At 44.9% G+C, this 24,082-nt stretch overlaps 1 protein-coding gene across 1 annotated transcript in view; it reads left to right on the forward strand.

The window, feature by feature from the left end:
* LOC142785316 (fatty-acid amide hydrolase 2-like) overlaps positions 1-24,082 on the forward strand; it is a 79,769-nt gene that overhangs the window by 15,854 nt on the left and 39,833 nt on the right. Inside the window, exon 2 of the mRNA XM_075883754.1 lies at positions 23,764-23,977. Coding sequence (XP_075739869.1) covers positions 23,764-23,977 — 214 coding nt within the window. The remainder of the gene's footprint in view (positions 1-23,763; positions 23,978-24,082) is intronic.

The following is a 24,082-nucleotide window of genomic DNA, read 5'->3' on the forward strand; positions in this document are numbered from 1 at the left end:
CACCGATGCTCTCCCTTGTGATATGTAAACTAGGTATATACTAAGCACTTGTGGTGCTTAGAAATGAGGGCAATAAAAAAAAAAACGCCACAGACTTGAACTGTGTCGCCATTTTTGACATATCTACAAATCAGCCTTTCAACTAATTATTCTTGATTTTTAAACTCTTAACAAACGGCTTCAGTTTGATCTAATGTCCGGTTGCTAAGGTATTCGGATGCTGACCCGCAGGTCACGGGACCGAATCCGTTCAGCGGCTGCATTTTCGATGGAGGCGGAAATGTTGTAGGCCCCTGTGCTCAGATTTGGGTGCACGTTAAAGAACCCCCGGTGGTCGAAATTTCCGAAGCCCTCCACTACGGTGTCTCCTGTAATCATAAGGAGGTTTCGGGACGTTTGACCAAACATGTAATTGTCACCAGTTTAAACTAAAGATATTGCTATCTAAGTAAATAACAAGTGAACATTCAAGTGATTTCATTACGTCTGAGATTTTTTTGTAAATAGTGATACTACACCAAGTTTGCGGATAGCAATAAGTTTTCGCTTCGTAAAGCCATAACAATTACGATGAATCTTCAAATTCGGGTGATGGCATCATGAAATCATTTACTCCTATCACTCAGCTGTACAGTTTACTGAATATTTTGTAATTCATATTAGGATATTTTTACATTTTCGATCTGGTTTCTACTATTTGTTGTACTAGATTTGTGTTCGCTGTATTTAGTTATCACATTGCTTGTTTTCAGTTTTATGTTACGCATGAGCACAAAATAAAACAAGCAATGTAAGAAATATATTTAGCTATTTTACTCTAGTATATCAATTCATTTCAGCTTTATTGTTCAAAGTGTTGCTAATCCTTGTAATATTTATACCGAATGTTTCAAGAGATCTGTCGAAAATCCTCCTAAATGGAGAAAATGCAATATTTCGTTGCTACTTTAACAATTGCTTTTCTCTCTGTAGTGACAGGCATCTTAATAAAGTGATAGACTTCATTTGCTACAATAATTAAGAAAGTTGTCATTACCTTTTCAACTAGGGCAGTGATGCAGTTGCGCTGAATGAAAAGAAAAATGAAGTTCTTCAGGCAAGAACCCATCACAACTTTGAGATATAAAAATGCTTTTATTTATTGTTGTAGCGTAATGAAATTCACCACATAGGGTCGAAAGCGAGAAATAATGAGAGTGCTCGAAGGCCAGGAGCAAAATGAAGTGCAGACGATTTGACATACGGCGCTGCCCTCCGTGGTGTTCTGGCGGTTATGGTGCTCAGATGCATGCTCATCCAGAGGTGGCGGTATCAAATCCTGAATGCGCAATGGCTCCAATTTCACAACGCGAGTGGGAAAGGGCTGAGAAGAGGGTTTTTAGTAGTACATCAACAGGAGCAGATGGTATTTCAATTATGCTGATAAAGACATTGGGTCTGAAGTCTAAGCAGACTTTGAGAGAGGCAGTGCGCAAAACATTAATCGATGGTGAAGTCCCCGATGGATGGAAACTTAGCAGAATGAGCATGATCTATAAAAGGAAAGGAGGACAAAGCTGACATAAACAACTACCGTCCTATAACAGTGAAATCAGTGGTATACAGGCTGGCAATGCTGATTAAAAAGGAAAGACTGCAGGCACGTATAGAGGATGAGGGGGTGCTGCGGAAACTGCAAAATGAGTTTCGAAAGCACAGGATGTTGAAAGACAATCTGTTCTCATTGACGCAGTGCATCGAAATAGCAGAAAAGGAACACAGGCGCCTGTGGCTACCATTTTTGGATATCAAGGGAGCGTATGATAGCGTGGTTCAAGAGGAATTGTGGGGAATACTGGACACACTAGGTGTGGAAGGCGGAGTCTCTAATCTTTTAAAAAGAGAGAGACAGAGAGAGAGAGAGAGATAAATAGAGAGGAAAGGCAGGGAGGTTAACCAAGCTTGGCTCGGTTGGCTACCCTACACTTGGGGTGGGGGAAAAGGAGAATAATAGAACGGAAATAGATAGAAAAAAAGTGGAGTAAGAAAGAGAAGCGTGAATAGTCAGCTCGAGACTACACAGCACGGTCTCGCACAGTTCTTTCACAAGCGGTTGTGAAGCCCAGTGGTACTTAAAACGTACAAAAGGGCTTTCGTGGCTTTGCGCGTATGGGAAGCCGTCGGCCAAGGTCCCAGGATCTTCTCTTCTGTATGCGGCCGTGAATCCAGCTGACAGAGCTTGGCTTCCATAATACGTCGTTCGGTCTGGTATGCTGGGCAATGACATAGAATGTGCTCAAGCGTTTCCTCGCAGGCGTAGACGTTGCATGCCGAAGTGCTCGCCATTCCAAGTAGACGAGAGTACAAATTCGTAAATGCCACGCCCAACCTCATGCGACACAGTAAAGTTTCAGCGCATCGTGGGAGCCCGGATGGCAAACGAAGTTGCAAGTTTGGGTCGATCGAATACAGGCCCGTGTTGGAGAAACCCTGCGTATTCCATTGTAGGAGAGTTATACGGCGAGCAAGTGATTGTAGTAGCCTTGCAACGTCCGTTCTCAAGAGTGGTATGGGCGTGCGCTGGTCTTGGTCATGAGCCGATCGAGCAGCTTCATCTTCGTGGTCATTGCCGACGATTTCGCAATGACTCGGCAACCACTGAAATACAATATCGTGACCTTCCGTGAGCGCTTCGTGGTAGTCGTGCCTTATCTGATATACTGATTGTTCATGTAACCGGTGCTGCATAACAAACCGTTTTGACTGTAAGGCTGACCTGGAGTCGCAAAAGATGGCCCATTGGTTAGGTTGCTGGCGAAGAATGTGCTTTACTGCACCTTGAAGTGCTGCGAGCTCTGCTGCTGTTGACGTCGTGGTGTGAGAAAACTTGTACTGAAGCAACACATTTTCAGATGGAACAACCACTGCTCCTGTGGAGCTGTTGAAATTAGTGGAGCCATCGGTGTAAACATCTATGCGGTCGAAGTACCTTTCGTCCAACAGACGCAAAGTCAATTGCTTCAGGGCTAGCGCTGACATGCGTGCCTTATTAAAGATTCCAGGAACTGATAAGCGCACGTCAGGTTGACGAAGACTCCATGGCGCAGTTGCTGGATGCATCGCAAGTTTGAAGCCAGGTGGTAGTATGTCCTGATGTTTTGTCACGATACCAAAGTACGAAAAAAGAGGCGTCCGAGCTGTCAAACACGCTAAATGATGTGACGGTAGCCGAGATAAATGCTGAATGTGTGCTCTCAGCGTCTCGACAATGATGTGCGTTGTGACCGGTTCTTCTTGTGCAATAACAATAGTTGACACTGTCGATGAGCATCTTGGAAGGCCAAGGCATGTCCGAAGTGCTTGGGCTTCTACGCTTTGCAGCGGACGGATGTCAGCCTTGCACGTGTTGGACAGGACAGTAAAGCTGTACCGGAGAGTTCCGAGAAAGAGGGCTGTGTAAAACTGCAACATGGAGTGCACGGATGGGCCCCATGATTTTCCGGCGACGAACTTGAATACATTCTCAATGCCAATGAGCTTTTTCTTCAGGTATGTGACATGCGGGCTCCAGGTTAGGTCACGATCTACGATGACACCTAAGAATCTATGAGTGCTCTTATATGGAACTGATCTGCCATCGATGCATGAGTAATAAGAGATCGGTTTGCGTGTAAACGCCACCGCTGCGCATTTTTTTGCGGCGATAGTCAAACCTTGCTGGCGAAGGTATGTCGATGTCATTGTTGCCGCTTTGTGTATTCTCGCACTCACTTGAGGCCGTGTCACGCCGGACGCCCAAATGCAGATATCGTAAGCGTAGAGAGATATATAAGCCGTCTGTGGCAGCATTGTGGTGAGCCCCACGAGAACCAGGTTGAAAAGAGTTAGACTCAAAACACCGCCTTGTGGCACCAGACGACTTGTGAAATACTTATTCGTAGACCCATCTTCAGTTAAAACGAACGTGGATCTCTTTGTGAGGTAGCTTCTTACCCATTGAAAGACACGACCTCCAAGTTCAGCTGCTTCAAGAGCATTGAGAACAGCCTCGTGGGTCACGTTGTCATAGGCACCCTTCACGTCTAAGAACAGAGCTACCGACAGCCGCTTCTGAGCTTTCTGATGCTGAACAGAGGTCACTAAGTCAATAACGCTATCAACTGAGGACCGACCTCGTCAGAAACCAGCCATAGCACCAGGATAGATGTTATAATGTTCCAGGTACCATTCCATGCGTGTAAGCAGCATCCTCTCCATGACCTTGCCAACGCAGCTTGCTAGTGCTATAGGCCGGTATGATGCCAAATCGAATGGAGACTTTCCGGGCTTCAGCAAAGGCATCAGACGGCTACACTTCCACTCATCAGGCACCATTCCATCATGCCAAGACTTTTTGAAAATGTCCAGGAGACAGCGCTGTGCCTTCGGGCCTAGGTGACGTAGGGCAGTATAGGTCACTCCATCCGGACCTGGGGCGATGAGCGTCTGCATGTGTTCAATGCCGCATGAAGTTCTTCCATGGTGAATGCAACCTCCATTTGCTGATCTCGTGCGACTGGAACATCCTGTGGCAATAGATCGATCGGTATAGAGATGTCGCCGGCGATCTTTGCACAAAATTCCCCAGAAACATCAAGCTGTGAGCGACGTTGATGTAGCGCCAGAGCGGCGAAGGGATGACGCTGTTGCGGATGCGAGTGCATACCTCGAAGAGTCCCCCATACGGGAGACAAGGGCTTTCGAGGGTCTAGCGAGTCACAAAAGTTCTTCCACCGTCGTTCATGAAGTTTGTGCATTCGACGCTGGATTTTTTTTCTGAACGCGTCTGGATTCTCTGAGGTCAGAGATAGATTTCGTGTGGCTGTATCGTCTTTCGGCACGTCGGCGGACTGCTCGAAGTTGTTCCAACTCTTGGTTGAGTGCCGTACGTCTCGATTCTTTCGAACATATCTTCGTGGAAGTCTACATTGCACAACTAATCACTTCTTCAATGGATTCCGGCGGTTCGTGCATGCACTTGCTCTCCACTGATATGTGAAACTCTTCCCAGTCAATAAGTCTTGAATGTCCAGGGGAAGGAGAATCGTCCAGACCTCTGACTGTCACTGTAAGTGGGAATATGGTCGCTGCCATGTGTTTCAATATCCATGAACCATTGGACTTTCGTGACAATGCTATGCCACACTAATGTCAAGTCCAGGCAACTGCTGTAAGTTACTCCTCGGAGATAAGTAGGGCTGCCGTCGTTCAGTACCTGAAGCCTGTGCTCTGATGCGAGATCAACTAGGTTCGTGCCTTTTCGATTTGTCCTGATGCTTCCCCACAATGAATGATGGGCGTTGAAGTCACCCATCAATATCCAAGGTGCTGGAGTCGTTGCCGATATACCATTTAATATCTGCTGATCTAGTCGACGTGTCGGCGCTATATATGCGCCTATCAGCGTAAACGACAACTTCTTTTTAACATATAAACACACGTAGCGATTTCCATTGTGAGACTCTACTCTTTGGAGAACGTAAGTGAGTTATTTACGGATGTACACACCAACTTGACTTCGCTCAATGTATGATGAAGAAACGAACGATTCATAACCCGACACTCGAGGTATTTTCGAAAAATGCGTTTCACAAATGATGATGATGGGAAACTTATTTTCAAAAATGAATTGTCTGAACTCAGGCATTCTTGACTGTAGACCTCTTGCGTTCCACTGAAATATGGAAGCATGCTTGACTTTTTCTCGGAAAAGCTGATGTGGTCTATGGTGCGCCATCTTGTTACTGAAGTCCGGAAAGAACTGGTTCTAGTGTGTCCAAGATTTGCAGCGCGCATTTAGCGGCAGGGATCTGTACACTATCCAATAGAGTGCGAATAACACTCATGAATGACCTCAATACAGAAAAAACTTGTACCTCTTGGGCGGACAGACTGCCTGCTGGGGGCATATTCGTTGTTGACTGTCGATATTGTGGTTACGTAGACACGTGTACCCGCGGTAAAGTGGGCCAGTCACAGCCGGATGCTCTCTGTAGCGCCACAGTGCCTTCCGGCCCCTCTGGACGTACCCCACTTGGTGGCGGGGGCGGGGGAAATCTCTGTGGTCGTGGCGGCGGTGGTGGTGGCGGTGGCGGCGTAAGTGAAGGCACCTTCGGCACAGGACTGCTTTTTCTTTTCTTCGAGCACCGCCATCGATGGGAACGCCGTCGTTAAACAACCTTTACCGTTTCCTTTCGTGAGGATCCGTCTTTAACCATTTTCCTCAGAATGCTCCTCCCTTTCTTCAGTACTGGGAAGTCTTTGGACGAGGTCTCATGGTTCCCGTTGCAGTTGCTGCATTTTAGGAGAGTTGCTTGGCAATCCTCTGCTTTGTGGGGTTCGGCACAACGTGGGCATGCTTGCTTGTTGTTGCACACAGCACTAACATGACGCTGTTTTACACAGTTGTGGCACTCTAGTGGTCTTGGGATGTATGGTCGGACAACGTGACGAAAATGACCAACCTTTACATGTGATGGGATGCAATCACCTCTGAAGGTCACCTTGATGCAACCGGATTTGCCAAGCCAGCATACTTGCAATATGTCGGTTGCCCCAGTAGCTGGCTTTATCAGAACAGGAAGGTCTGCGTTTGGTATGGAAACATCAACGTCATAGTCGACGCCCGTCGTCGTGTCACTATCCTGCGGAATGTAAGTACTGAGATAGATTCCTCCAAGCTCCGTGACAGTTCGCAGGGTATGTAGCGCAGCCGGGTGCTCAACGTCTATGGCCAAGATATTCGTCCGTGGGTTGAGTTTAATATCATTTATCTCATTAGGCACGATAGCTTCGATACGCCCTGATATCACTTGCCTGTTCATGTTCTTCAGGTTGATCGAAGAGTTGACAGGAACAAAAAGTATGGTATGGCGTTCAGAACTGTACGCCGCCTTCACGGTAGAGACGCTAGCTGGCGAAGACGCGCCGACCATTCTCCTTTTAGCTTTACGCTTAACTGCAGGGATGAAATCGTCGTCGCTGTCTTCAGTACTCGCCATGTACAGTTCAGTGCTGTCACTGCTGCTGTCGTCCTCCCGGCTGTTGCACTTCCTTGAGGTTGACGTCGAAGGTGACGCCAAGTCCGGATTGCGTAAGGTGGGGTCTGTATCCATCGCTGCCCACAGGAGAGCGATGATCCTCGGATAAATTGTAAATTCACACAAAAAACACCAAACGAAATAGGCAGCGTTCGGCAGAAATACACTTCGTCGTCGTCAATCTTTTAAAGGATATCTATAAAGGTAACAAGGTAAATATAAAGTGGGAAAAACAGGTATTCAAACCTTCAGAAGTAAAACGAGGGCTTAGGCAGGGGTGTCCCCTGTAACCTTCATTATTCTTGATGTACCTCCAAAGATTAGAGGCCAAATTAGAGGGAAGTGGACTGGGCTTCAACTTCTCTTTCGTGAGACAAGGAAAACTCATTGAACAGGCACTACCAGCATTGATGTACGCAGATGATATAGTACTAATCGGCAACAACAAGGAAGATTTGCAAAGATTGGTGGACATCTGCGGTAATGAGGGAGATAGGTTAGATTTCAGATTCAGTGAGGAAAAATTAGCAGTCACGATTTTTAATGACAATGAAGGTTGTGAGCTTAGAATACAGGAGCTCACACTAGAGATAACAGATAAATACAAAAATCTGGCTGTATGGATAAGCAATGGGGCCGAGTACCTAAGGGAACAAGAAATATACGTGACGACTCAAGGTAACAGGAATGACGTTCGGCAATGCGATCTTGTGCATGAGATCAGAAGTTCAAGCAAGATTAGAAATTAAGCAACGTGGAATAGGTAGGCTTGCCTTAGGAGCTCATGGTAATGCACCAAATCAGGGAGTACAAGGTGATATGAGATGGACATCATTTGAGGGCAGGGAAGCTAGCAGCAAGATAAAATTTGAGAAGCGATAGAGAGAAATGGGGGAGGAGCGTTGGGCTAGGAAGGTATTCAGCTACTTGTACATGAATAATGTCGATACAAAATGTAGGAAGCGAGCCAGAAAATTTACTGGTAAATACTTAGAAAACAGCAGGGGGCCAAACCAAAAAGAATTATCAGTTAAGAAGAAGGTGAAAGAAGCTGAGACCGATATGTGGAAAATTGGCATGATTAAGAAGTCCGCACTAGAGATCTATCGAACTTTTAAGCAGGAAATTGCGAAGGAAAGGATCTATGATAATGCTCGGGGTAGTTCTCCACTGTTTGAGGCCAGGACGGGAGTATTGCGAACCAAGACATATCGGGCCAAATACGAAGGGGTAGACACGGTATGCACTGCGTGTGGAGAGGAGGAAGAAACTGCCGAACACTTGATAATGTTCTGTAAAGGGCTTCACCCTATAGTTCAGGAATATGGCGCAGACTTTCTCAAAGCACTGGGGATTAGGGATAGGGAAGGCAAATAGTCTTTAAGCGGGGAGAATTAACCAGAACGAGGTTGCCTGATTGGTGGCTAAAGTCAAGACACCAGTGAAAATTAAACCCTTCACTGCAAAGTAGAGTCCTCAACTTCAATATTTAAAGGGAAAAAAAGATAAATCTAGTTTTTGGTTCACTAATTATTACGGCTTGGTGGCGTTAGCCGCCACCCGATCTAAAGGGTACAGCCACATCAATACATCCATCCATGCGGCGGTGGTATTTTAGATGGAGGCGAAAGTGCCGGAGGCCAGCGTGCTTAGATTTCAGTGCACGTTTAGACATCTCATGTGGTCATCATTTTCCGTAGCCTTTCACTCACTACGGCGTCTCTCGCAACTGTAATGTGGTTTTGGCAAGTTAAACCCCAACAATTCTTCTTCTTCTTCTTCTTCTTCTTCTTCTTCTTCTTCTTCTTCTTCTTCTTCTTCTTCTTCTTCTTCTTCTTCTTCTTCTTCTTCTTCTTCTTCTTCTTCTTCTTCTTCTTCTTCTTCTTCTTCTTCTTCTTCTTCTTCTTCTTCTTCTTCTTCTTCTTCTTCTTCTTCTTCTTCTTCTTCTTCTTCTTCTTCTTCTTCTTCTTCTTCTTCTTCTTCTTCTTCTTCTTCTTCTTCTTCTTCTTCTTCTTCTTCTTCTTCTTCTTCTTCTTCTTCTTCTTCTTCTTCTATTGATATACGGCGCATGCGTGAAGCTGCCTTAGGCTGTAATACGAACGTTGTCTAATTTTGTCGATTGTTGAGTGAATTAACAAGGTCATTCATTGTCGAATGAACCTATCCAACCTTTTTCGTTTAGTTGATAAAGGTCAAAGAAGCACTGATACAGCCCATTATGATGGCCCAGAAACCCATCTACTAAATGATCTTTACCGACGGGCTATCAAGTGCGCTAGTGTCAGCTCGAGAAGACGGACCAAGTGCAATGAAGAAATAGTGTACAGAGAGGCGTACCGTGAATGTCACATGTAAAATGGGACTAACTTAGCTGCCTCGTTTTTTTTTTTTCAGTGACCTGAATGCGTCTTATCTTTTTTTATACGTGGTCGGACTTTGTCGCTGCTGTGTGAAGACTGTATCCGTATTCAAGCACTACGGGAACCTGGTCATTCAAGCAGGGAGAACAAATAGAAAGTCCGTGAAAGGCTGTTTGATTCGATCTTCACTGAATGCGCGTTGCAAACGGACGGGCTGCGCTTGACAAGCGGTGAGTGAGTGCCGAGTTTGAAGTGGAACGGTTCACGCGCGTCAGCACGCATGACTGAACCGAAGTCGGGGAAGTGCGCCTCTTGGAATGTCGGGGCGAGAGAGAGGCGAACGAGGAGGGCGAGTGGTGACCGCTGCGTCGCTTTCCTGACAGCCACTCAAGACCTTTTCGGTCAAAGCCTCTTTTTGTCGTTATTACTTGTTTTCTTTTTCCTTGCGCTTCAGACCTTTTCGCGTAAGCTGGTCCCGTCGTGCGTTGGCCGCGAAACGCAAAGGGCTGACCGGCTGGCTGGGTCGGGAGCGAGCGAAAATAGACGGTGAAGCAGGAAGAAGCTCTCGTAAACAAACACTCAGAAAAATAAACAATGAACATCCTCGTCAGAAGGGCGTCTGTCACACGTCGGCAGTCGGTCGTGGTGCTGTTGCTGTAGTTGATTGTACAGTGGATGCTGAGGTGACATTAACCTTGACCGAACGAGGAAGCAGACGTTTCTGTTCTTATCATTTTGATTTCACTGTATTGTTTTTTATTTTAAAATGTCATGAAAAATGATGCGCCAAATGTAGAAGCGGAATTCGCTGGCTTAGTTCATCCCACTATTGTAAATCATAAAAACAGTGCAAAACGAGGCGAAGCGTGAACGAAGAAACACGATGAGCGCTCATTAATAACTCAAAGTTGTTGCTTAACTAAATCTTTCTGTATATTTAGCTGAAATCATTAATTTTTCAGCCGTGAGCGCTCGTCCTGCGCGTTTCGTAGCTCGATGTTTTGTCTCCTTGTAAGCTTTACATATGCATGAAAGTTTTTCATTCCTGTGTTTATGTACGAACGTCGAATGGTACACTGCGAAGGACCAGATAATGCGCTGGTGTGTTTCAATTGTCAGCAGCATGCAACCGCTGCCATCCATTTGATTTAGTGGGTGGGGAGGGGGGGGGGGTCTGCCCGTAAGACTGGAGCCAGCCAGAGACTGGGAGAGATGTCGAGCATAGGAGCCCGGAGTTGTTACCAGGAACTTTTCATTACTATATTTATAGTTTGATTGTAGCACGATTGAATTATATATGGTGGTATCATCGTGGACGCTTGATGGGAGCTTCTGGGAGCTTATCGGGAGTGTCTGGGTGCTCGCGTTTTATGCCCTGGTTTTCCCAGGATTTCATGCGGGGAAAAACGAACGAAGCCTAGACAGTCTAATGAAAACGCCGTTTTCACTTCCACCCCCGAAAGAGGAAGGTGAGACACCACGGCCTTCCCAACCTACGAAAGATGGAAGAGGCACGCCCAGTTCATCGCATGTAGAGGGAGAAAACACTACACTATACAGCGCAGGGCAAGGACGTTGAGTCGTACCTGGAGATCAAATGTGTGATCCGTTCCAATAATAAATGTGCGGCGCCGGCCGGGCCAAGGTTTGTGGAAAACGGTCGCCATAAAGGCACCATGGAGTGCGTGAGAAATGTACCCTACGACGGGTGTCAAACTCTCGGCTAATTGTAACAATACTGATTGTTACAATTAGGCGAAAGCTCATTGCGACATTCAGAATTGCTAATTGCTCGGCACGTCACAGAGATCACGACCCTTTCTAAGCCGTTTTGACAGCGAACAGCTCTTCTTAGGCCGTCAGCCGGTCGGAAATTTTCAAAGGGTTTTACGGGGAGACATGACTGCGCTGCGAAATTTGAAATACTGCGGTTGTGTTGTCGCCGCTTTTGGCGCATCTCTGGGAGCGCTGAGCTGGAGCAAATCAGGGAGGCTCAGCCGCAACGTCTCATGCGTTCAAGTGGAGCCAAGCCAGGCTGCCCGATAATAACAGCACTAAGCACAGTGACCCAGTGCAAGTGACACAGTCTCTTTTGCAATAAAATGTTTAGGGAAGAGTATAAAACCAACTAACTTTGGTCACTTGGACGAAGAAGTCTGCAAGAGAAAAGGCACTGAAGCAACGATATTTGACATTATACCTGCAGTTTTTCAGCGAAGTGAGGTTTCCGTGTTGGAATAGGGAATAAAAATTTACGAGCCCTACCGTGCCACATTAAATAAGAGGACAAACATCCAATAAAACTCAATTTTAATAATGACATCAGAGAGAATTTAAAAAAAAAGGATGATCTGGGACGCATTTTTAATTACTCCAAGTCAGCCCTATGAGTTCCTGCAAAAAGCGAAGAAGAAAAGAAAGAAAAGCTTTGATGTTGGTGACACTTCATAACCAAGAAGTTGATGTTTTTCATCGAAGCATTCAGATGCTGCTACCACTGATCGGTCGCAATGTTACATATAACAACAAGAACTGAGATTGCGCTAAGAGCACAAGGGAAATGCAGATTTTATACAGCATTACTTATGAGACATCGCGGGTGCAACTATACTCAGCTACTGTCAAAAGCGCATTGTCGCTCTAGTGACCATTCGGTCACTAGCTCTGGCGCGTGGGAAGCAGCTGAAAAGACACCCCGCGATTTCCTCAGCCTGTCGTGCCTCGCCTTCTAGCTTCCGTACGTAACCTCACAAAATGCATACGTGGGAATCACACCACTAGCAATTAACGAGTAGCTGCGTAGTCGTCTGTTGCAAAGGCGCATGTTGTTCTTTTTGTATTGCATTCAATTATCAGGCGCATTTTTTTGTAAATTGCCCCTATCATTCATCTTTACATGTTCAGAACTGATCGATAGCCGCCGTTGTCGTGTCAGCACATCAATCCAGGCTGTTAGGCTGCTCAATTACGTTTGGCCTCTTTGCTTTTTTGGAAGTCCTTATTTCTGCGCTTAATTGATAACGGACCACTACATACTGCTTCAACTTTAACTGACATTTTAGCATCCGGAATGCAGTTAATGCAGCGTCTTCAGAGGATGCGTTCGGCTTTCCGATGGCTTGAAGAGAGCTGACTTCTAGAGAGGCCACTGCGTCTGTCCATCGCGAAAACCACATGGTGGGGCAAACAGAGTCGTCGGCCATTTACAATATTTCTGGATTGTGTTCATCGCGTTCAGACTTGTAAATGGCGAGCAAAAAGTATAAACATCTTTGCCTTCCGAATATAAACTTTCCTGTTTTGCGCTTACATAAATGGTGATATAATCTGCTATCTTCCTCCTTTCCAAATAGCGGATGATTGTGGGTGAGCATATGTATGGTCTTCAGCGTCTCACGCCACAGTTAGTGCCGCACATAGAGCTGCACTGAATGACAATTAAAACAAATGAATTAGTCCACAAGCTGCTGTCTTTCCCCATGTCAAATTAAAACTAAATAACACCACCTGTATTCTCAATGGCCTAACTAAATCTAACAAGGCAAAAACAGCGCACACTTTACCAAGACCGACAGAAGTAAGGCATGCCCTGCCTAACAACTGGCTCCAACTGCATGTCCGTACGCCGGTGCATTGATTCGTTCTCTCCCTCTTCCTACATGTGCGCTGTTTTAAGCTTGATTATATTCAGCCAAATATATCGACATGTGTTATTCGACCCCTATTTCTTTGGAAACTTCTTTTTAAAATTTTGCCACCCGAATACAGCTGTAACCGCTGCTTCCTTGCGTATAAAAGTAGATGCGCTTTCATTCACATAACAACTTGTTTATTCAGCCGACGTTTCGATGGGAGCTATATATATATATATATATATATATATATATATATATATATATATATATATATATATATATATATATATATATATATATATATATATATATATATATATATATATATATATGTCCTGTTCTGTTATTTGACTTGCTTCTCGACCCAGCGCTAGACGTGAAACACATAAAACATCATACGTCATACGTGTAATGACTTTCATACATCATAGATCCTATATGCATTCAAGTTGCACCTGTTGTCTTACTGATTATACATTATGCTATGGCTATAGTCAACGAAGTGTTCCTTACAACCCAAAACCCCAGACCAGCCTTGCGTACGCCGGATCGCATAGTTCCAGGATCAAATAACGGGCTGCTCGCGAGGGCCCCTGGGGAGGAGCCTAATTTCAAGCTGTTCTTAACTGAAGACGCCTCTCAGTTATATCATCGAAGCTAAGATGCTTAGTCGATGGATGTTTGAGAGTTATTTCTTCATATTTTTCATTTTAGAGAGCTGTACCTATTCAGGACGAATAACATTATTTGGGCTCAAAGAATGAAAAGTCATTCGCTGCCTTCCAGTTATGATGCATACATTCACAACGATTTTATTATACCATGTTTGCGCCACAATGCTATCAAACACTTCTATATATATTGTGGCACAAACAGCACTCGAGGAAGCACCTAAAATGGTGCGATGACTGAAGCCAGATGTGTCATGCGAGCATCAACAAGGAAATGGCATGGCATACTCCTTCGGTGTGCACGCCCCGTCATTTGATGTTTTTCGGATAAAAATGACGTCAACATCGTCATCAATGGCGGACTAAGATATCTAGAATAAAAGAACACTAAAACATGCTTCGAGCTGAAACTGTTCATGTGTCCATGTTTTCTCGTATGTGCTAAAGCAAGGACTCGAAACCTTCAAATGAGAACAGCAGCCGCACATAGCACGTGTTCATTGATGACGGTTCTACAAAATGTGCCTATATAATCGACCATTTGCAGAAATCTTTAAGGCGGCTTTCCTGCAAGGTTGTTTCCCATCCAAAAGAAAAAAAAAAACGAAGAACTCTCGTGCCCAGACCACTTTTTTTATCTCGCTACGCTTTTACCACTCCTGTAGAAAACAGATTGAAGATGGAGCTCGGAGGCGAGGAAGAAGAAGTAGCCAGGGGCACGCTCTGCATTTTTTTTCTCCTGTTCTGTCAACATTAAACCGAAGACGTATCAGTTCTGCGGTCTCTCTGGTCCTTCTGAAACATGGTGCCGTGACCAGGAGGATCTGAAGACAGACGCACAGACTTCAACCCCATTCGCAACAACGGGTTGAAGAACGAAGCAGCGGCGTCTGGCTCAAGGACGAACCGTCGAGAGAAGGACCACGACCGACGACTGTTGGAGACGCACATAAAAAGGCAAGAGCTCTTTCAACACGTTTTAAGCATGAATAAAGAGGTCCTATCGAAGAAGCGGAAGGCGCTTCGAGCAAATGTGACGACGCTTACGAGCGAAATTGATATGAAGATAGAAGAAGACGCCGATCGAGCGCAACTTATGACGCTTCTGAACCAGATGAAGAGCGTGTCACGGACGCTAAGACAAGTTAACGAACAGATAGAACCGTTCATTGAAGAATACGACGCGGAGGCAGAATTTGAAAGAGTTTTGCATTATGAGATGAAGATCGTCGCTGCAACGACAAAAATAGAGGAGCGATTACGCGAGTAACAAGCGACGCAACTGACTACGAGAATAGTCACAGAACAGGCGAGTTCAGTGCAAGGTACTAACCAAATCTCGGAGACGCAAGAGCTTATTAAGTTGCCACGTCTTGAGATGATCAAGTTTGATGGGAAAAAACAGCATGGCCAAGGTTTTGGCATCAGTTTGAGACATCGGTGCATAACAGAGTGAACATGCCGAAGAATAAAAAATTTAATTACCTTCTGGCGTCTCTGAGCGGGGAGGCTGCGTCCCTCATAGAAGGTTTGCAGTTTTCTGATCAGAATTACGAGCATGCAGTCGCTCTTTTGAAAGACACCTTCGGACGAGAAGATAATTTAAAAGAGACCTACATAAAAGAGCTTGCAAATTTGGAAGCAGTGAAGAGTCCTAAAGATGTAGATGGGTTGAAAAAACTCTTCCAAAAGTTGCAAGTGAACACACGAGCATTGCAGTCGTTAGGAGTGGAAATGGGTAGTTACGCCACAGTGATAGCTCCTGTTGTGAAATCTGCGCTACCGGTGGATATGAGGATTGAGATGAAGATGAAGGAGTTAAAGAAAGGTGACAACAGACCAGCAACTACGGAATCGGACTCAGCGTCAAGAGACAGCACGAGCAGTTTGAAAGAAATTATGGAGTTTTCAAACATATATATACGCAACAGAGAAGAAACTCGAGAGGAAAAATACGACGTTACCCTGTCACCGCACAGTATGAGGCGTACTAGAACATCTGCGCTTCAAAGCACCTCAATGAAAAAATGCATCTTCTGTGAGATGACTGTACACTACACGGAAGATTGCAGAAGATTGCACGGAAGCCTTGCAACGGGAACAAAGGTGCTTCAGATGCACCAGACCTCACCACACGGCGAAGATATGCCGCGCTAACGTACGCTGCAAAACATGCAAGGGAAGGCACGTGACATCCATGTGTCGACCACGTACGCCTGCAGGAAAGTCAGCACAGCAGCGAAGCGGTAATGATGTTGAGCCAGTGCGTAAAAGCGCGCAACCTGACCGGTTAGACACCTGCAAGTCCTGCAACATGCACGCACAGGAGTCTGATGAACACAAGTGCATACTACTGCAGACAGCCTTTTCGTGGACGGAGGGAGAAGACAGCGGGTGCTACGCACGGATTTTGCTGGACAACGGGAGTCAGAGGACATTCATCCTCAAAAGATTGTCAAGAAAACTAGCGTGCAAGGTAAAAAGATCCGAAAGAATTACTGTAGGATCATTTGGAGGAGGAGAGATGGAACTAGACATGAAAGTCGTCGAGGTCAGCGTGAGGAAGGATCCCATCTCAGAGCCAGTCACGATTGAGGCACTGGAGATAGAAGTTATATGCTGTGACGTGCTACCGTCGCCACCGTTGACAATACACGAAAGAGCAAGATCGATGGGAATTTGTTTGGCTGATGACAACGAGAAGACGGACAAAGAAAGTTAAAATATGGAAACTTTTATAATTATTGAAGCAGATTATTACTGGATTGTGGTCACTGGTCGCATTTGCGAGATTCATCCAAAAGTAATGGCAATAGAAACAATATTGGGATGGATGGTCCAATGTCCTGTAGGACTTCATTATGTACCATAATCGTCGACTCCAATCATCGACGGTTATGGTACTCAAGGTCAGTGCCAAGTCGGACACGACTGTGGACGAACTGCAGAGATTCTGGGACTTGGAAAACATGGGCATCAAGGAGAAACCAGCAACAAAGATGAACAGTGAACATGTGCTAGACTACGTCCGACAAACAATGGAGTTCAAGGCAGGAAGATACCAAGCGCGGCTACCATGGAAGGAAAACGTGACATTGGACGACAACAACACCATTGCAGAGAAGAGGCTTATCCAGGTGACCAAAAAATTATGCAAGGATAAAGATGAACTCCTAGCCTATGACAAAGCTATTCGAGAGTACTTTGAGCAAGAAATAGCAGAAAACGTCGAAGAAGATGCTGGATCCGATATACAGCAAAAGTTTGTATACTACATGCCGCATCAAGCAGTAATTAAGAAGGACCGAACAACGACAAAATACGGATCGTCTTTGACGCATCGTCAAGCCAGAATCCAGGTGAATCCTTGAATGACAACTTGCAAAAGGGGCCAAACCTAAACCCCGACGTCACAAGCTTGCTGATGAACTTTCGACATCACAAGATCGCTATGTCAGCCGACGTGGAAAAAGCATTCTTGCAGATCAAGGTACATGAAAATGACCGAGACGCACTGCGATTCATGTGGTGGGAAAGAATACTCAGCGAAGATATGCTAACCCCGAAGATAAAAACATGAAGGATGACGAGGGTTAGTTTCGGAACTACACCAAGTAGCTTCCTTCTAGCGGCCACGATTCGTCGAAATTTGGATCAATTCGAAGAAAAATATCCTGCAGTTGTGGCGCAACTCCGGAAAGGAATCTACGTCGATGACGTTTTACTAGGAGCCGACGAATACTCGACATCGACAAAGATATACAAAGAAGCACGAGATATTTTTCGCTATGCGGGAATGAATTTAAGAAAATGAATTTCGAATGACGCCGAGATAAGAAAACTCTTTGATGAAGAAGGAGAGGATCTGGATCGAGGGATAAGAAAAGAAGGACAAATCAAGATTTTGGGACTGAAATGGAATTTCGTAGACGACGTGTTGAGCTTTCCCGACACTACATGGCGAAATGACGAGGACATGAGACAACTCTCAAAAAGACAGGTTTTGCAGGACACGGCGAAGCTATATGACCTTTTGGGTTTTTTGACACTATTTTCAGTCAGAGCAAAAATATTGCTGCAAAAAATTCGATGGATAAACTGAAATGGGATGAGCCGTTACCAAGCCAACATAGATCAGCTTGGAAGGACTGGTCGGAGGAGCTTCAGCACTTAGATGACTTCACCGTTAACAGATGCTATGACAACAGGCAAGCTGAAGTGAAAGCATCGACTCTACACGGGTTCTTCGATGCGAGTCCAATGGCGTATGGAGCAGCAGCATACATTGTAACAGAATACTCCGATGGAAGCAATGAAGCCAATTTAATCATTGCAAAGGGTACAGTCGCTCCAATCAAAACTATCACACTAGCAAGATTGGAGTTGTTGGCGGCCACAATATCAGTCAGATTGGCCAGTCATATAACTGAGAATTTCATCAGGAAACTGAGGAGTGTGAAATTCTGGACTGACTCTCAAATTGTGTTATGCTGGATAAAGTCAAACAAGACGAAAGATCTGTTTGTTCGCAACCGCGCAGCAGAAACTAAGAACAAGTCCAATGAGAGTCGATGGGGTTATGTTAAAAGTGATGAAAATCCCGCGAATTTGATGACAAGGGGGATGAAGATGAAACGTTTGCTGGACAGTGAATTATGGTGGATAGGCCTCACGTGGATCAAGAATGAAAAACAAAGGCCTGATTGTGACATCACGCAAGAATCGGACAGTGATGACAACAAAGACGAAGAAAAGACAGTGGCATGCTTAACTACCACCACGAGTGAAGAAAAGATAATTGATGTGAGCAGATTTGGATCATACAAGAAATCGTTACGAGTTACCGCGTGGGTGATCCGTTATATAGGAAACCGACGAAAAGAAAGGAAAACAGGTTTGCTGACAGGAGAAGAATTGGACAAGGCAGAGTTTGTGCTGATAAAGCAGGAGCAGAAAACGCTACAAAATGCAGTGACACGAATATATGACAACATGAATCTGTACGGCACGAACATCTTCGAAGATGATCAAGGTGTCCTAAGAATAAAAGAGAGGCTTCAGTGGAGTGATTTGAGCTTTGATGAGAAGCATCCTATTATTTTACCAAGAGAAAGTCACTTTTCAGAACTCCTAGTTCTGAATGCGCATCAAGTAACAATGCACGGTGGCGTTGCGGCAACATTGACACATCTAAGAACGAAGTTTTGGATTCTGCGTGCCCTTCAGATGGTGAAATATGTGATAAAGAAATGGATCACATGTAGGAGATTCAATTCTAGACCAATGGCACAAGAAATTCTACCACTACCAGCTGACAGGATAACACAGACAAGGCCATTCGACACAGTTGGTATAGACTTTGCTGGACCGCTAAATGCTCGAGAGGAGAAAGGCGAAAAAGTTACAAAGTTTTACATTGTGATATTTACGTGTGCAGTAACAAGAGCCATACAACTGGAGTTGGTCAAGAGGATGTCATCAGAAGCGTTTATACAAGCATTCCGAAGATTCGTAGCTAGAAGAGGATTGTGTAGAGCTATTTACGTGATAATGCAAGAGCATTCAAGAAATCTGAGAAAGAGATGAACAAGATATTAAAGATGGAAGATGAAAGGGTTCAACAGTATACCAGTAAGCTGAAAATAAAATGGAAGTTTATTGTAGAGTTAGCTCCATGGCAGGGAGGATTTTATGAAAGACTGATCAGAAGCTTTAAGACATCCATGGCAAAAACTATAGGTGCTCGACTTTTGGATGAAGAAGAACTATGGACTGTGGTTGTTGAAGCAGAAGGAGTACTTAACAACCGGCCTCTCGCTTATGTGTATGACGATCCTAACGAGCCACAACATATCACACCGGCGGACGTTATAGGAGGCAGGCAAACAATGAACAAGCAGGAAGAAAACAGACTCGGAGAATACAGTTTGCTGAATTACTGGAGTGCAAGAAAACGGGCAATGATAACATGGTGGACCAGATGGAAAAAGGAGTACCTGAGGGAGCTTAACTGTGCCCGCAGAAAAACAGAGCGTCACACAAATGTACCAGAAGATGTACTTCTGCTTGGAGAAGCGCGAAAAAGAACTCAGTGGAAACTCTGCAAGGTCGAAAAGATTTTCCCAGGCAAGAATGGACTAGTGGGAACATGCTTGCTTTGTACACCTGAAGGACAATTAGTCAAGAAGCCAATTCAACTGTTGTATTCGCTCGAAGTTTGCTTCGGTTGAATCTGGCCGGCGGGAAGATGTAGAAAACAGATTAAAGATGGAGCTCGGAGGCGAGGAAGAAGAAGTAGCCAGGGGCACGCTATACATTTTTTTTCTCCTGTTCTGTCAACAATAAACCGAAGACGTATCGGTTCTGCGGTCTCTCTGGTCCTTCTGAAACAACTCCTATTCCAGCAAAGGCACGCGAGTGTGACAAAACGACTTTTACCTCCAACAGTTACTGTGTGGTTGTCCCACCTCGAACGAGCAATGCAATGTCATCGGCAAAACGCAGGTTGCTGAGGCACTCTCCATTAACTCTTATGCATAGCTCTTCCCACTCTATGCCTCTGAAAACCTCTTGTAAGTACACGGTAAATAGCATTGGGGAGAATGTATCCCCTTGTCTCACACCCTTGCTTATTAAAGCATTCTGTCACTTTCTTTATGGAGCACAAATTAAGGTGCCAGTGGATTCTCTGTCTTCCAGGATGTTTATATATAATTGGTCGACACCCTGATTCAGCACTGTCTGCATGACTGCTGATATTTATACGAAATCAAATGCCTTCTCGTAATCTATGAAAGCTATGTTTAGTGGTAGGCTGTATCTGAGAACGTCTCTATTACCCGATTGGTAATAGCATGAATGGCGTCGACTGTTGTGTATCCTGTTGAAATCCTGCTTGTTTTTTGTTGATTGAATTTTAATGTCTTAATTCTGTTAGCAATTAGCTTTGTATATAGCTTGCATACGATGGAGAGCAAGCTGATCGGCCTATAATTATTCAAGCCCATGTCATCACGTTTCTTCTGTATTAAGATGATATGATCATTTTTCCAAGATTCTGGTACTCTTCCCGTCAGGAGACACCTCGTAAACTGGGTGGCTATAGTTTTCAAGCACAATCTGTCCTCCATCTTTCAACAGATCTGATGTTAACTGATTCTTACAAGCGGCTTTGCCTCTTTGCATGCTCTCCAAGGCTTTTCTGACTCCACCTATCATTACTGGCGGGGTGCCATCAGGATTACTGCTACTTCGTGTAGTAAGGTCGTGGTTGTCTCGGCTACATACAAATCTTTGTAAAACTCCTCCACTATTTTAACTATCCTATCTATATTGGTAGTTACTTTGCCTTTCTTGTCCCTTAGTGGATACATCGGGTTTTCGCCTATCTCAAGTATCCTCATCACCGCTTAGACGCTTCTTCCATTTTTTTAAAGCGGGTTCGATTTTCTCCATGTTATACCTTCTTAAATCGGTTACCTTACGCTTATTAATCAACTTAATGCAATGTTATCAGCAAAGCGCAGGTTAATAAGGCACTATCCACTGGTAGAACTTCTGATGTTCTACCAGTTCTAATATGTCTGTTGTGTTTGAGGTTTTCATGTTTTCACGTTTCTTAATGAGGTTTTCGTCTCCTGCTACAGCTTGCCAATGTGGTGTCTGACTATCGTACCTAAATCTTCCAATGCACACTTTGTAATGCGTCAAATAACCCACTATCGTGTCTCATAATATATCTATGACAAATGGTGCATTGTTGAGTGCGAATGTTGAAACCTTGAGACGTTGTATCACTCCGTTCAGTTCTTTCTATGATACTAAAACCAAACCACATGCAAACGGCCCACATTCGCATCCCTTTTTCTAAAGCCAGCTGTAGCATGGTGATTACAGTGTACCCCAGAAGTGCCTTTTTTACTGAATGTTGCTGTCCTACGTCTGCACTGTGTGCTATAATAATCCCATAATAAACTCATGCTGTTTCTCGAACGTCCCACGTGTTAGTAGAGACCGGCGAACGAGCCCGGCAAGCACGGGAATTGCACCGCCTTCAGTGCAAACTGTCAAAACGCTTCCCAGGCATAGTCCAACTACGTGCAACCACGTGCATAACGTGTGCAAATCACATTCACCTGTTGCATCAGCGGTGCAGCGCAACATGGACAAACAAATTTCCCAAGTTCGTCTCTGTAAAAATTACATAGTCTTAGGACATGTTTTTTTTTCGTTTTTCGCTTAGTTTACGCGATGGTTTTGAATTCCAATTTATCATTTTACTTGCCCTTGAGTGCAGGCCCTTAAGACGAGGTCGTCGGGTAGGTTCTGATATTTGTCGTAGCAAGATACTCGATATAGAAAGAGTTAACTTCAAAAACTCTGTTGACTTGCTTCGTGCTCCCCACGACAGTGATTGATTGATTGATTGATTGATTGATTGATTGATATGTGGAGCTTAATGTCCCAAAACCACCAATTGGTTACGATAGATGCTGTAGTGGAGGGCTCCGAAAATTTCGACCACCTGGCGTTCTTTAACGTGCACCCAAACCTGAGCACAAGGGCCTACAACATTCCCGCATCCATCGGAAATGCAGCCCCAGCAGCCAGGATTTCCACGACAGTGATTGCGCAGTTTTTGTACGTTCACGTGTCATTTAATCAAGCATTATAGAGAACCAGCAGACAATAATGTCATGTATAGCATGTAATATGTTCAGCATTTGTGATATAACGTCAAGAAAGTAAAGCGTACGCAAAGATAAGTTGCCGCTAGCTGGAACTGGTCAAACCCGCAACCTTGTTCGATTCGAAGGTAGGGGTTTGGGTCCCTGCCGGAGGCAAATCACCCTTTCTTCCTCCTTTACTTTCTTGACATTTATAATTTTTACAAATAATACGCTCTGTACTTTCCATGGCAATAATATATGCTACCTATAAATACTATCGTGCCCAACAAAGAAAAAAAAGCAGCCACAAAAATTGTCCTTTTTTCTTCTTTTATTTCTGCAGTGCTTTTAACACGTAAAATCCCAGTCTTGCAAGGTGGAGAAGCTCCGGCCTCAGTGACCCATTGAAATTCTTTGTGCCAGCGTTGCTTGTCTTGTGTCCTTCTGTTTCTATTCCCCATTCCGTTAATTCCAGAGCAGGGTAGTAAACCCGATGTTCGCATGATTAACCTTCCTCCCTTTCCTCGTCATAGCTTTTCTCTCTTTCTCTTTCCCTACCTTCGCCCCTGATTTCTACTTGTGTTTGAATATACATGAATATTACCTCTTCAAATGTTTGCGCAAATGCACCTCTTTTGCTTTCCTGTAACAAAGTAAATTTACCCCATTGCACCCAACGCGTAATCTGCAGGAACAGTGTAGCTGCAGTTCTCCTTAATTTACCGTCATTTTCTCTGATGCTTTGTGATTTTGTGTGTGCTTATTGTTGCGTTGCGTTACTAGAAGAGTAAAGACAAAGGGGAAGGTACGTGCACCAACCCTTGCAGAACATGGCCCTGCTAGGGCGACTTGCAGCCCTATTCATGCTCGAGACACCCCTTCTTCGTCTCACTCTGTGCCTTCTGTTTCTTCCGCGGCCAAAGTTGTGGTGCCGTCTATGGGATTATCCTAATTGCGGTTCACGGAAGCGAGACATGCGACCCGGACGCTAATCTTTCATCAGACTCAGCCCTTAAACAGGTCACACGTTAAAAAAGAAAATGCAATGATCACGTAATGGTCAGCGCTTTGCTGCAGTGGTCAGAGTCCTTTCTGTGGCTACAGTGGTTGAAATGGGGCGACATTTCGGCACCATTTTCTGTCGCTGCTATCTGATAACGGCGAGAACGCACAATGAGTGAAGAAAAGTTATTGCACAAATTCTAAAAAGAAAAGAAAAGCGAACGTAATCACAGTTCTTGGTGTTTGGGTTTAATGGGTTCTCTCTTTCATTCGCCTGTAATACGTGTTTAGCACGGGTTGTTGCGCACGCGTAAACCTGCCGAAGCCACCTCTCCTCACTCTGTGGCCTTCTGCATACACTGGCGCAGGTGACTAGCGAGGATGTGATCCTGGCCTACCAGCGCCGCGTGCGCGAAGTGGACCCTGTGCTGAACGCCGTGGTGGACGAGCGCTTCGAGGCGGCTCTGGAAGAAGCCCGGGCAGTCGACGAACTCGTCAGAAGGAGCTCGCCCGATGAACTAGAGCGCACCAAGCCTCTCCTCGGCGTACCTTTCATCACGAAGAACTCCGTGATGATTAAAGGTGTGTAGAATATTGCTAAAGGCGAAAGCCATATGTGCCGAATCAAATGCGAAAACTGTCCATCGGAGACGTCCGGTGGAGTCAACAGTGGGACGCAAGAAATCT

Source organism: Rhipicephalus microplus, unplaced genomic scaffold, assembly GCF_043290135.1.
Source record: "Rhipicephalus microplus isolate Deutch F79 unplaced genomic scaffold, USDA_Rmic scaffold_21, whole genome shotgun sequence".
NCBI lineage: Eukaryota > Metazoa > Arthropoda > Arachnida > Ixodida > Ixodidae > Rhipicephalus > Rhipicephalus microplus.